This window comes from Sorex fumeus, unplaced genomic scaffold (assembly GCF_029834395.1).
Source record: "Sorex fumeus unplaced genomic scaffold, SorFum_2.1 ptg000063l, whole genome shotgun sequence".
NCBI lineage: Eukaryota > Metazoa > Chordata > Mammalia > Eulipotyphla > Soricidae > Sorex > Sorex fumeus.
Window position 1 is genome coordinate 61,781,707 of NW_026606120.1, and position 14,583 is coordinate 61,796,289.

General features: G+C 43.6%; 1 protein-coding gene across 4 annotated transcripts; it reads left to right on the top strand.

Annotated features, from left to right (window-relative positions):
* Positions 1 to 6,019: 6,019 nt before the first annotated feature.
* On the top strand, positions 6,020 to 12,129 carry SRSF1 (serine and arginine rich splicing factor 1). Of its 4 annotated transcripts, XR_008794239.1 has the most exons (6): positions 6,020 to 6,530; positions 6,971 to 7,155; positions 7,561 to 7,733; positions 7,942 to 8,128; positions 8,504 to 8,622; positions 9,552 to 12,129. XR_008794239.1 is itself a non-coding variant. In XM_056127284.1 (5 exons), the coding sequence occupies exons 1-5, from the start codon at positions 6,337 to 6,339 to the stop codon at positions 8,524 to 8,526; spliced, it is 762 nt and encodes a 253-aa protein (XP_055983259.1). In that variant the 5' UTR covers positions 6,020 to 6,336; the 3' UTR covers positions 8,527 to 12,129. The 4 variants fall into 4 exon arrangements, 2 of the variants coding, with proteins under 2 accessions (XP_055983259.1, XP_055983260.1); XM_056127284.1 differs by having other exon boundaries at positions 8,504 to 12,129; XR_008794240.1 differs by having other exon boundaries at positions 6,029 to 6,530; positions 7,942 to 8,622.
* Positions 12,130 to 14,583: the final 2,454 nt, after the last annotated feature.

A 14,583-nucleotide genomic window follows, 5' to 3' on the forward strand; every position in this document is an offset into this window, starting at 1 on the left:
AGGCTGAGAAGTGATTCTTGCATACAGCTGACCCAATTCAATCTCTGGCACCACACATCGTTCCCTGAGCCAAGTAGGAGTAATCTGAGCCCAGAGCCAGGAATAAATGCTAAATACAGACAGCTGCTCCTCACCCCGCCATCATCCACCCCCCAAAAGAAACTATGCTATAAATACACAATGGAATAGTACTCACCACTATGCAACATTCCAAAGCCATACCCACCACTTCCCCCCTTATACAACATTCCAAAGCCATCCTGTCCACTTCCCCCCACCACAGTCTTCATCCTCCCAACCACTGGATGCCCCTCCCTACCTTGCACCTCACCATACCCGACCCTTAGTATGTTAATTTATAGATTAGCCACACTTGACAATGCTCAGGCTCTTCACTCAAGAATCACTTCTGGTGGTGCTCAGGGCACCGTATGGGATGCCTGGGATCCAACACTGGTCAGTCTCATGCAAGAGAAGTGTCTACTCACTGAACTATCTCTCCTGCCAGTTATGACTTAAGGTATTAAGCAAATCACTGGAAAACTGGGTCTTACACTTTTAAGCCATATAGTAATTAAATCTTAGTTTGTTTCTTTTTTTTCCCCTAAATGTTTTCAGGGGAGGGCTGGAGCGATAGCACAGCGGGTTAGGGTGTTTGCCTTGCAAGCGGCCAACATGGCCGACCCGAGTTCAATTCCTTCGCCCCTCTCAGAGAGCCCGGCAAGCTACCAAGAGTATCTCAGCTGCACGGCAAAGCCTGGCAAGCTCCCCGTGACATATTCGATGTGCCAAACACAGTAACAACAAGTCTCACAATGGAGACATTACTGGGCCCGCTCGAGCACATTGATGAACAATGGGAGGACAGTGACAGTGACAGTTTTCAGGGTATTGTGCTGACAGTGGTATATATTTACCAGATTGAGTCAAAATGATCTCAAAAAGTTTTTTTTGAAGAAGTAACTTTTCATAAAGTATTGAAGATAAGGCTACTTCTGAGCATTAGACATGCTAAATCAATATTCAAATTATTTGGTTGTGGGAGCAATCCATAAAACTGCTTGTGATCATGTAACTCCAGAGTTAAGAATTCTCTAACCCCCTAATCAAAAGAGTATGTAATCACTGGAGGCAAAACTGGAAGTGGTTAGACTTTGGTCGGTAAAAACCTAATCAATGATCTAGTACGAGGTTTAGAGAAAGTCTGCAGAAAGATTAGCCTGCACAAAGAGAACAACAATCTTTACTCAGCATGTCTAGGGAACAGAGACAGAAAGCCCAAGGAGGAGGAAATTCTCTGTCTTTGAAGAGTACACTTAGTTATTGGGCAAGAATAATTTGCCAGGTTTCACATTTCTGAACAAAATCTCTCTCAAAATGACTGACCTCATTTTGTTCTGAGTCACTGACTAATCAACTGGTTGATTTGCCTTCCAGAACTTTGAAGACAGTTATATTGGCATATCCAACTTGACATTTTGCTTAATTGTTTTTGGGCCACACCCAGCATTGTGTGGTAGAATCCTGACTTCAATTTCCTGCTCCGTTGTCTGGAGTCACTCTCAGTGGTGCTCAAGAACCACGTGGTGCAGGGGATTGAACTCTAGTCTCCCTACATGCAAAGCCTGCACTTAGCCCATTGGGTTATCTCTCTGGACCCTCAGTACATACAATTTGAGTCTGGTGGTTGTCAAAAATGAATTTGAACATTTTATTTGATTTCTTCTTTTTTTATTCTTCTGGGTTAAATGTTAATCAACTCTGGAACACTGAAAACAATAAGGTTACCTTAACTGTAATAATCAAGTTAATGCCATCCTGGGAGATCCTGATAAACAGATATCCAGACTTTCTTTCTATATCTTGATCTTATTATAATCCTCAGAACCTATAATTTTTTTTTCTTTCTGGGCCATACCTGGCAGTGCTCAGGGCTTATTACTGGCTCTGTCCTCAGGAATCAAGTGGGGTTTGGGGGGCCATATGGAGATATGGAGTGCTAGGAATCAAATCTGGGTCATCACATGCAAGACAAATACCCGGCCCACTATACTATCTCTCCAACCCCAGGAGCCTGTAATTTGGTTGCATTCACACACAAAAGATAAATAAATATAAAGTCAATAAGAATGTCCAATTTACTTATTAAACTCTCCCTTGAACTCCTCTGAGCTAAATTAGAAACTGCATTACATTGGACAGAAGAATAAATCAAATCAAATCAAATCCATAATTTCCTTATTTTTCTGGAATGAAAATGTCTTAAAATAAAAGCACCTGTGTTTAAAATACTTATGCTATCATTGACTTGACATCAGTCACAGAAGTTGAGTTTGAATAACTGTAAACTGATGAATAAAAAGTATAACAGAAAATGTGCTCAGAAAATATGGACCAAAGGAAAGAATCAGTACACAACAAGTATACAATGAAAAAACCGCGCTGGAGTGATAGCACAGCGGGTAAGGCGTTTGCCTTGCATGTGGCTAACCTGGGTTCGATTCCCAGCATCCCATATGGTTTACAAACAACGCCAGGAGTGATTCCTGAGTGCAGAGCCAGGAGTAACCCCTGAGCATTGCTGGGTGTGGCCAAAAAAGAAAACACAAAAACAAACAACAAAAAAACAAACCACTTATCTTTGGACCAGGGATGTGACTCAAGGGATAGACCAACTTTGCATATGTGAGGCTCTGATTTCAGTCCCTCGCACTACACTGCACCCCCGAGCATTGCTGGGAGCGGCCCAATAATTAATAGCAAAAAATATAGATCAATGAAGATTTTGGGGCTGGAGAGATAGCATAGTGGGTAAGGTACTTGTTTTGCATGCCACAGACTCAGGCTTGATCCCTGGGCATCCTGTGTGGTCTTCTGAGCTGGCCAGGAAAGATACCTGAGCACCACCAAGTTTGGCCCCCAAACTAACCCCTCCACCACCAAAACAGAGATATTTCGGTTGTGGGGAAGGTAGAGCAGCAGGAGAGCACTTGTATGTACAGGCCCTGGGTTTGATTCCTAGCACCACCAAAACAATATAAAGAAATGTTCTGTCCTTTCCTCTTTAATTTCCAGATCCTTTCCCCTTTGGCTATTTAAAGATATATCATCTTTAAGAATAAATCTAAAATTTTAAATACTCTGCAGAAGAACTACATGCACATAATTTTAGTAACCAGTAAAGTTCAAGAACTATGAATAATATACTAGAAATCTGTTGATTTATACTGTTTATACTTTGGAATCACAGACAAATCACAGTACAAACAACTTTAGAATTTCAGAAGAAAACCTGGTCTTAACTCAAAAAGGTTTTCTTTGCCTGTTTCAGTTTTTATTGAATGAAACTTACTTAGAAAGATGTGAGGAAATGGCTAGAGAGATAGTACAGCAGGAAGGGATCTTGCCTTTCATGCCGATCTGAGTTTATCCCCAGCATCCCATAGGATATCCAGAGGACCATCAGGAATAATTCTGGAGTGCATAGCCAGAAGTAAGCCCTGAGCATTGCCAGTGTGACCCAAAACAAATAAACAAAACAAATGTGAGGGGAGAGATAGGAAGGAACACATGTTCATGAGGTTTTGTTTTGCTTTTTTCTTTTTGGGTCACACCCAGTGATGCTCAGGGCTTAGTCCTGGCTCTGCACTCAGGAATTACTCTTGGCGGAACTGGGGGACCACATGGGATGCTGGGGATCAAACCTTGGTTGGTTCGATTGAACCAAGGCAAACGCCCTGCCCACTGTACTATCTCTCTGGCCCACACATGCTCATGAGGAAACATGAACTTCAAAGAGCAAGCAAGCAAGCATATTCAGGAGAGAATACTGGCTTGAAGAGCCCCGAAATTGTCTTTAATCTCAAAAAAGTCTTCAATTTAAAATATCCTTCTAAGGGGGCTGGAGAGATAGCACAGCAGGTAGGTCATTTGCCTTGCATGCAACCGACCCGGGTTCGATTCCCAGCATCCTATATGGTCCCCTGAGCACCGCCAGGAGTAACTCCTGAGTGCAGAGCCAGGAGTAACCCCTGTGTATCGCCAGGTGTGACCCAAAAAGGAAAAAAATAAATAAAATAAAATATCCTTCTGGGGTTGTTGTTGTTCTTATGATTCTGGCTCTGTGTGTGTGTTGGGGGGAGGGGGGGTTGGTGACACTCCCAACTATGTTCAAGGCTTACTCCTGGTTCTGTGCTCAGAGATCACTCCTGGTGGGCACCAGGACCATATGAGGAGCTAGGGATGGAACTCAGTAGACTACATGCAAGACAAGCACCCTACCTGATATAATTTCTCAGACTCTATTTTGTTTTTTTATGGGCCCCAGAATGATGCTCCTGGCACTATGCTCAGGGTTGTTAATGATGCTGGGCGAGTACTTAGTGTCAGGTTAGAGCCGGCCTCCAGGATGTGAAGCATATTCAGTCCTTTGAGTTATCTTCCCACCCCACTTTTGTCAGGTTTTTTTTCTTTGGTAAGATGAGTTGAGCACTGCATCCATCGATGCTCTGCAGTCACTCCTGGAAGTGCTCAGGAGACCACTTGCAGTGGGGATGTAACTGGTGTTTAAATGTGCAAGGTAAGCACTGTGCCTGGTTCTGTGCTCAGGAGACAATATGTGTTGGCACAGAATCATACCAGGGTTGGGGCAGTAGGCAGGTGCCTTAACCTTCATACTGTATCTTGGGTTCCCTTCAAGTATTTTTTGCTGGGTTTGTTTTTAGGGACACGTGCTCAGGGTTTACTCCTAGCTCTGTTCTCAGAAGTCACTCCTGGTAGGATGGGGGTGGGGGAAGCTTATGTGATGCCTGGGATTGAATTTAGGTTGGTCACATGTGGGACAAGCACCCTACCTGTTGTACTACCACTCTGCTCCCTTTACTTTTTTTTAAATTTAAATTAAAAATTTATTTATTTATATATTTTTTGGTCACACCAAGTGATGCTAAGGGGTTATTCCTGGCTCTACATTCAGGAGTTACTCCTGGCGGTGCTCAGGGGACCCTATGGGATGCCGGGGATTGAACCCAGGTCGGCAGCATGCAAGGCAAATGCCCTACCCGCTGTACTATCACTCTGGCCCCTACAAATATTTTTTAACCCCAGCATTTCATATACAAATCCCTAAAATGTGTGTGTGTGTTGCGGGGTGAGAGGTAGTTCAGAGCAATAATATATTTGCCTTGCACACGGCCGATCTGGATTTGATCCCAGCATTTTATATCTCTGAGCACCGCCAGGTGTGGCCCCCCAAAAAACAAACAAACAAAAAAACATATCTCTGGGGAAGAAAATAAAAAAGGCTCCTCCCTGGGCCACTATGCATGCAGAATCGGTTCTGGGCGGCAAGAGCGAAATTTTCTAACGGGTTCGATTCTCACACACTCTGTTTTTAACTCATTTGTATTTCCTAAGAGAAAGGGACAGGAAGTAAGCATCTCCTGTGGACAGAGCATCTCTCCCTCCAGCAGTGGTCTGGACACTGGTTGGCAGGTAGGTACCACCAGTGCTAGAGAAGGGCACAAACGGCCGCCACTAGGCACGGGAATGCTACGCTGCGCTGCAAGGAGTTCTGAACAGAAGGTGGAACGACAGAGAGTAGAAACGGCACGTGGAGTATTTAGAAAGGAATCTAAGCGGGGCTCCCCTAATTTAGACGCTTGTCTGAGCAGCCCACGGTCTGGTCGTAGAAGGGGCGGGAAGACAAAAAAAAAAAAACCCTACACTTGGGCTGTCAATCACCGGGCGAGCGGCTCCAGGACGCCCCCGTTTCCGCAGCAACCGCCCGGTCCCGCCTCCCCTGACCCCTCCCCCTGGAGCCTTTCCCGCCAAAGGCCGTTAGTGCCGTGGAGCATGCCGGGACAGGGCTTTCAGGCTAGGTTTCACCAACCCCTTTGCAGGCGCCGCGTTGCTTTAGGAGGCTCGGTCCCGGAGCCGTGAATTAGTCTTAAGCGAAGAGCAAGGGCCAATCATCTTTTGAATGAGGTGGTGGTGGTGGTCTGCATTTTAGTTTTTGGCCCGGGTCTCCACTGGCCGAGCACGCCGCCCCGCGGGCACGGGGGGGACTCTTTTCCCCTCCCGGCGGAGGGCGACGGCGCGCGACAGCGTGAGCGCACTCGCACGGCGCCCGTTACGCTGCTGCGCGTGCGCGCGGGGCCCGGCCGGCCGCTTCCTCCCGTCTGGCTTCCTCCCGCCCCGCCGTATCCGTGCGCCGAGCTGATAAAGGCGCCATTTTGGAGGGGCCGCGGGAGACGTGGTGTCGCTGCGGGCTCGCTCTGCCGTGCGCGAGGCTTGGTGGGAAGGCCTGCTCTCGAGTCCGCGCTTTTCGTCGCCGCCATGTCGGGAGGTGGTGTGATCCGTGGGCCGGCCGGGAACAACGACTGCCGCATCTACGTGGGGAACCTACCTCCAGACATCCGAACCAAGGACATCGAGGACGTGTTCTACAAGTACGGGGCCATCCGCGACATCGATCTCAAGAACCGCCGCGGAGGACCGCCCTTCGCCTTCGTTGAGTTCGAGGACCCGCGGTGAGGCGACCTATGGCTGGCGGCCTTGGAGGAAAATAGATCGGAGCGTCGGGGCGGGGGGGCGCCCTCCGAGAGAGAGGCGTGGGGTCGGGGGGTTACGGGCCGGGGGGCCGCCTAGGCTGGGGCAAGACGCTATCTCCCCTGCAGGAGTCGATTAAAGGAGCTGAGTCGGTGTGGCTGCTCTGGTGCTCTGGTGGCCGGGCCCACGGACGTCCCCAGAGCCGACTCGCAGGCTTGGAGCGGGAAACTGAGGCGCTGCGGGGCCGGCGTAGTGGTCTGGAGCCTGGCGTGCCGCCGGGTGGGGGAGGGGCCGGGCCTATTATGCGGCGCATGTGGGCTCGTCCGCGCGGGGTGCGCATGTGCGGGGCCGGCTCGCGCCCCGCGCCGCCGGCGGGCCGGGGCCGCCGGGCTGACCACGCCGCGGCTTTCTGTGATCGCAGAGACGCGGAGGACGCGGTGTACGGGCGCGACGGCTACGATTACGACGGATACCGCCTGCGAGTGGAGTTTCCTCGAAGTGGCCGCGGTACAGGCCGAGGCGGCGGCGGGGGTGGAGGGGGTGGAGCTCCCCGAGGCCGCTACGGCCCCCCGTCCCGGCGATCGGAAAACAGAGTGGTTGTCTCCGGTGAGTTGACCCTGCCCGCGTGCGTTGATCAGGAGGGAGCGAAGCCCCCCGCCCCTGCCCCCGCGCCCCGCCCCCGCCCCTCTTCCCCCTTTCGAAGTTTCTCCTAGCGTGACCGGCGCAAGTGGTTGTGTTAGGTCTTGTTTGCCCGGTGAGTTGAAGGCACGAGGATCTGCCGGGATGAAGATCGACCCCCTACTGGGTTGCCGTGCCTGGCCTGTGAAGAGCCTTACTTCACACGTAGTTTTGTGGACTCTGGATTCCAGAACCGTTTTAACGCGCTCTTGCCCTGGGACCTTAGACACACAGTCGTTGGTGGATGTTGAGATGACCTGCGTGTTGATGTGAGCTGTGCGCTTGCCTGTGAAATTTGGGATAATTGGTGTTGGGAAAAAATCGCTTTTTCAGGACTGCCTCCAAGTGGAAGCTGGCAGGATTTGAAGGATCACATGCGTGAAGCAGGTGATGTATGTTATGCTGATGTTTACCGAGATGGCACTGGTGTCGTGGAGTTTGTACGGAAAGAAGATATGACCTATGCAGTTCGAAAATTGGATAACACTAAGTTTAGATCCCACGAGGTAGGTTATACGCTTATTCTTTTCTTTGGCCAGAATTGGATACAGTGGTCTTAACAGTGGAATCTGAAGGTAAGATTCAGGCCAGGGTTGTCCGAGTAAGCCACGTAAAGGGCCAGATTCTGGTTTTAGTTGCTTTGTGTTCATTCAGCATGCCTGAAGACAGGTGAAAGCGTAGATCTTTCAATCGAAAGTTCTGTCTATTCAATAGGGAGAAACTGCCTACATCCGGGTTAAAGTTGATGGGCCCAGAAGTCCAAGTTATGGAAGATCTCGATCTCGAAGCCGTAGTCGTAGCAGAAGCCGTAGCAGAAGCAACAGCAGGAGTCGCAGTTACTCCCCAAGGAGAAGCAGAGGATCACCACGCTATTCTCCCCGTCATAGCAGATCACGCTCTCGTACATAAGATGATTGGTGACACTTTTTGTAGAACCCATGTTGTATACAGTTTTCCTTTACTCAGTACAATCTTTTCATTTTTTAATTCAAACTGTTTTGTTCAGAATGGGTTAAAGTGTTGAATTGCATTCTTGTGTAATATCCCCTTGCTCCTAACATCTACATTCCCCTCATGTCTGATAAATTGTATTTTAAGTGATGTCATAGACAGGATTGTTTAAATTTAGTTAACTCTCCATGCTCTTCAGACTGTGATTTTGTGTAAATGTCTATTCTGCTCTGGTTTGTGTGAAATGGGATGTTGGGGGTGTTTGTGATTATCTTACCTGGGGAAGTTCTTATGTTTATCTTGCTTTTCATGTGTCTTTCTGTAGACATATCTGAAGAGATGGATTAAGAATGCTTTGGATTAAGGATTGTGGAGCACATTTCAATCATTTTAGGATTGTCAAAAGGAGGATTGAGGAGGATCAGATCAATAATGGAGGCAATGGTATGACTCCAAGTGCTATTGTCACAGATGAAATTGGCAGTATTGACCTTATACTAAGAGTTAAGGGTTTTAAAAATGATATACATCTACCTTAAACACTTGCAAACATTTTTATGCAGTTTATCTTTAGCTACAATTGCTTTACTCTTTAAACCTTGGCAATTGTAGCAAAATTGCATTGCCCATTTTGTAACAATTTTATCTTTCTCCCTTACTGCACCCTTTTTGTTATAATAGGGACTAATGTGGGAAGAACTGGCTTAATTTGTCAATAGTGTTTAGTTACAACTGTTAATGTGTGACCTGCTGTTGGTGTACATGTGGGTACAGGGTGTGTTTAATTCCAACAAGATAGAGTATAATATCAATACTGCTAAATCTGCATGTCCTCTGTGTGACTGATATAGCGTTGCTATTTCATTTTTTTAAGACAAAATGAAAGCAAATTATAGAATTCCAACGTATTGGTGTAGATAATCTAGTTGGGAATACTTTTAAGTCTCACCTTCCCCTTTAAACTAATATTCATAATTGACTCATGTTTAAAACACTTTAATTTACAAATTAAATTGCAGATGGGAGCTTTAGATCTAGTTTAGTCTTAGGTGGGTAGCAATACCAGTAAACTTTTCAACTACATAACTTTTTGCAACCACAAAACCTGTAATAACGCTGTACAGTAACAAGTGTTGGCATTATCAGTTGAACTGTAAATATAAGATGCTTCTTCCAATTAGTCTCTATGATAAAGATTAAGTTTCTAAAATTTATCTGAACACCATTCAGAAACTTGTTTTGGGGAATTTGATAGTTATTGATGTACATCTGTTAAACTGATGACAGACATAACTCATCATTCCCCAGAAACCTTTTTTGATTACAGTATCTAACATTTTGCCTCCTCTTTTTTGGTTTTGCTGGTTATAAAGGTTTGGATTGGAGAGGGCTCACTGGATCCCAATCCTTGGAGCTGGATCATTGGATTCAAATCATAATGTGGATAGGATAGGGAGGATGAATTACAAGGATTCATGGAGCGGGATCAGATTACCAGGAACATAGGAGTGGATTCCTGCCCCAACCAAACCGCATTCGTGTGGATTTTTTTGTTTTTGTTTTTTGTTTTTTATTCAACTCAATTGGCTATTCCAAAGATCATTTTTTCCTATTTTTGACGATTGGAGCCCTTAAGATGCACGATGGAATTGTGTTTTGCGTTTTTTGGTAAAAGGAGCAAAGCGAGGACCTGGAGATAATACAATACGCTGGAGCAATCTCCTTGGAAGGATTCAGCACGAGTAGATGGTAAACATTTAAAGGGGAAAGGGGGGTTTGTTTAAAATAGTAAATCAGTAAGTCATTTCTCTAAATTTAAAGAAAAAAATTGGAGTTGAAGAATAAGTAGGTTTCCAATTGGCTGTTGCCATTTTTCTTTGAAAAAATAAACGTTTTTTAAAAAACTATGCATGGTTGTCCTTTTTCCTCTTCATGTAAGATTTTAATTGGGTGATAGTATATTAGTTAATATCTTAAATTGCTAAGATTCTGACATTTCATACATTTAGTAATCAAAGGTTTTTAAGAGGTTATCTTAGTAATCATATTAGTTCTCCTTGTGAACTGTTAGAAAAATTTTCGGGCAAGATAAAAGGTGAGAATAGATACTTTGAAATATGGTAAGTGGAGTGAGGGGGTTATGGTCTGAAAGACGAGCTTCACAATTAAAAAACAGGCATTCCCTATATTTGGTGATCATTAGAGATCCACACTTTGTCCCAATTGGGTGTGATGGTTAGTAAATTAATGTTGGAGCTAGTTCATGAAAGTCATCTCAAAAGTTGTATTTAAGTGTAAAATTCACAGGTTAGAACTTTCAGTGCATTATGTATTTTTATCAAATTATAATGCACTAGGTCAACTGCTGTCTGATGATCATTGCTAATAAACAGGCATTAGAATTTTGCCTTACAACCCCGTCTTAACCGTAAAGTTTATATTATATCTGAGATACCAAAATACATTGATTATATTTTGTAGTTAGTAGTAATCTCTTTGTGACATTCTTGGTGCTAAATTTTAAATGAGTTGGGGGCAGGGATTTTTACTTAGTTTTCTTTTGATTACTTGATAATCACAACCATCATGCCACTCTGCTGCACCCCAAATAAATCTTTGTTTCCCTTGGGTGCTATTCATACCTAGAAACTGAGCTTATTCAGATGATAATTATAAATAAACTAGCAATCCTGGTAGTGGAGGAAATGGGCTCCTAGAGAGCTGCATAGGTGCTCAGCCAGTACTTTTAAATGGGTCTTGAATATCAGGAAGATAAGGAATACTAAGTTCAAAATATTAAATTCTAAGAGTATTTAAGTAAAAGCACTTGCTATAGATTTTGTTGAGTCTAGTTTTTTCCATAAGAAAAAAGTTTTTTTAGGAACAGTTTTGTTTTAAGATGTGCAGAGTATTTTTTAGATACTATTTTTAAATGGCCTTCTGGACAAGTTGATGTGAGCTAGACTTAGATTGGGTTCATTTGTGTACATTGAAAGTTGAGAATATAGTCCCAGAATAAATTGTCTTAAACTCAAGGTTGTTGAAGCTCAGATTCGCCCTGTTAAGTTTTGGCAGTTGGGCTGAAGAGACTACAGTGGGTTGGGTGCTGCCTTGCAAGCAGCTGACCTGGGTTTGATTCCTGCATCCCATATGGTCCCCTGAGCACAGCCAGGAGTAATTCCTGAATGCAGAGCCAGGAGTAACCCCTGAGCACTGCTGGATATGGCCCCCCAAAAGTTCTAGTAGTTAACCTCAACTTTAGTGAGAATATGTCACATATAGAAATAAGTTTGTGTATAAACTTCCTTAAGCTCAAGGAGGCACAGATTTGGTAAAGACCAAGCAGTTTAAAGCTATGAAGGGTAATACAATGCAAACTGATTTTTAGTCTTAGGAAATGAACCTTACACGTTCATATTGGCAGTTACAAGAAACCCATACTCTGGAATTAGAAGTCTGGCTTATTCTTAATTCCCTCTTTCAGAGTATTGTAGGGAGCCAATAGTTTATTTCTAACCAAGCAAAAGCTTTAGTCTTTAAGAAGCAATTTTTCATAACATCAAATTGAATAACCCATCTTGCTGTTCAGCCCACATCATTCTGGAAATAAAAGGTAAGAAATTCATTTTGATATCCTAAATGTTTGGGATGTGATTCTTTCTAAAAGCTGAATATTTTTAAAAGAATGCTGTTGGAATATGAACAGATTATCCTCTTAAAATGTTTGTTTCCTATTTTTAGTTCATTTATCCACCCATTGTGCTTTAGTATGATAATTGAATTTTCTCACTGTCTTTGAAGCATTATCTTGCTTGTTTGGGCTGACGTTCCAAGTTTCTGTGATGATAGATTTCTTATGTACCTACCTTTTTGCTTTGTATATGAAGTTGTAATGATATAAGTTGTATGTATTTACCATAAATAGTATTAAAAGGAAATTATTAGACTGAAGTTTTGTTGTAAAATAACCCTTATTTGGTTTAATTTACCTTCATCACAGCTTGAAGAGTGAAAGGAGAATGCAGTCCACAATCTCTTATCCAAAAAACTCGTTATTTTATTGTTAACCTAATTGAATATAAAATCTGACTGGATTGGATGTCTTTATTTTGCACTTAACTGTATAACCAAACTACCTGGAGAAAAATTTATATGCATCATTAAATATGTCCACAAGTTTTGTTTGTGTGTTAGCATGATATACGAGTCCCAAATACATCTGTCCTCAAGAGTTTGGATAAGGGATTGTAGAACTAGACAGATACATAGGGCTAGAGTTTTCTTGTCATTTTGGACCTATGAGTGAACACATATCATGATGGACCCTTTATTATTCCTGAGATCTAAGTTCCTTTTTTAGACTGAAGCAGCCACAAGAAATAAAAGGTACAGTCCACATTTCTTTATACAGTTGAATAGTAAGTAGGCTCACTATATCGTACTTCACGTTGGGTCGGTGGGGGTTGGGGTCAAACAAGGGTAATCACCTTAACCCCTGTATAATCTCTGCTCCCAGCTATCTTTAGTATATCTAATAGAATATTCTATCCTTTGGGCATAGATATTTCCAGTATGTTAAAATAGGTTAGTCATAAAGGAAAAGCTGGGCTTGGTATGAAGTAATCAGCTATAAGAAGCGCGTCTATCCATTTTATCTATTGGAATAATAGCAAAAAAAAAAAAAAGGTTGAAAATAGTACTTAAATCAGTACTTTTGCAATCAAATTTTGGAGGTGCTTATTGCTAGACTCATAAGCAGACCCTGACATCTCTGAAGTTTGGGTTGATAGGACGAATTTTTTATTTAAGAAATCACTTGGTCAAGAGCATACATAGCTCAGAGCAGTAGTTACAGGAGTTAAGGCTTTTGTTTTGCAGGCGACCAACCCAGGTATAATTCCTGGCATCCTATATGATCCCGAATCCCTCCAGGAGTGCAGAACCAGGAGAAACCCCTGAGCATTGCAGGGTATGACCCAAGAAGCCAAAAAAAAAAAAGGAGAGATTGCAGATTGAGCCTCAATTTCAGTCTGGCACCACAAGGTCTTGAGTATCGCTAAAGTAAACCCAAAACAAATGCAAAAAATAACTGCAAACCCGGGTTATTTTTTTTAAAAATAACTAATTTACTTAGTAAAGCAGATAAGGCACATGCCTTGCTAGCAGCAAAGCCCGCCCACTCTCAGTCCCCGGCACCATTGATGGTTCTCTGACCACAGCCTGTATTGAAACCTGAAGGCAGAGCCAGGAGCACACCTGAGTGTGACCTAAATTCCAAAAAATGAGAATCTATAGCACTCTAAACTGAATTAGGAGTTAATTTAGGGGCCTGAGTAATAGTACAATAGTAAGGCATTTGCTTTTCACATGACTGACCTAGGTTCAATCTGTGGCACCCCATATTGTCCTTAAGCCTGCCAGTAGTGATCATTACACATTAACAGGTATGGACACTTCCACTCTCACAGAAGTGATCTCAAACTTAAGTAGGTCATACTGTCATCTGTAAATAAACAGGTAAGCATAGTAAGTAAATGGAAGAAATGTTTCAGATTTCACGAGTTTTCCCTTCAGGTGCCTAGGTTTATGGCCCTACATGTGCAATACATATTTTATATAATGTTGATTTTTTTTTTTAAGTGCCATGGCTTACAAAGTTATCCATTGCTGGTCTTTAGCCATACTGTGTTCAAGCACTAATCCACCATCAGGGTTCCCAGGTTCCCTTCCACTTCCCACCCACTATTCTAAGCCTACCCTTGACAGGCACATTTTTATTTGTTTTCAGTGTTGTCTCTGGATACTTAGCTATACCACTCCTTTACACGGTTAATTACTTGGGTTCCCATACTACTGTTGACCATTGCTTCCCATGCAACTCTCCATCTCCCACAACTACCTTTGATTTTCTTTCCTCTGTCCTCCCTGTGCACTGGGGCCAAAAATCTAGGTATTCTCGCTCTCAAACACTGCATTCCACTGTCCAATTACTCTCTAAAATGTCGACTTTTTTTTTTTTTTGGCTTTTTCGGGTGACAACCGGCAATGCTGGGGTTAATCCTGGCTTTGCACTCAGGAATCACTCCTGGCAGTGCTGGGGGACCTTATGGGATGCTGGGAATCGAACCCAGGTGGGCTGCCTGCAAGGCAAATGCCCTACCCGCTGTGTTATTGCTCCAGCCCCCTAAAATGTCATTTTTTAATAGAACTGTCAGTGAAAATAAGAGCTTCTACGATGCTGTGCTCAGCCAATAGAATTGTTTGGATGGGAAATTTTTTAACTTCCTCATAAGTGCTAGGGAAAACTCCTTAGCCACTAGAGGGAGCTAAGATACAAACTCAACTAGGAAATCCTACTAGCAGTCTACTAGAAACACATAGCTGACCAGTCTATTTTAGTCCTAT

What these genes read in the sequence shown, in the direction of transcription:
- SRSF1 (XM_056127284.1), top strand. Translation starts at nt 6,337, where the DNA reads ATGTCGGGAGGTGGTGTGATCCGTGGGCCGGCCGGGAACAACGACTGC. An exon ending in GTTGAGTTCGAGGACCCGCG is followed by an intron (nt 6,531 to 6,970) that starts GTGAGGCGACCT and finishes CTGTGATCGCAG; the next exon opens with AGACGCGGAGGACGCGGTGT. An exon ending in TCATAGCAGATCACGCTCTC is followed by an intron (nt 8,129 to 8,503) that starts GTACATAAGATG and finishes GTCTTTCTGTAG; the next exon opens with ACATATCTGAAGAGATGGAT.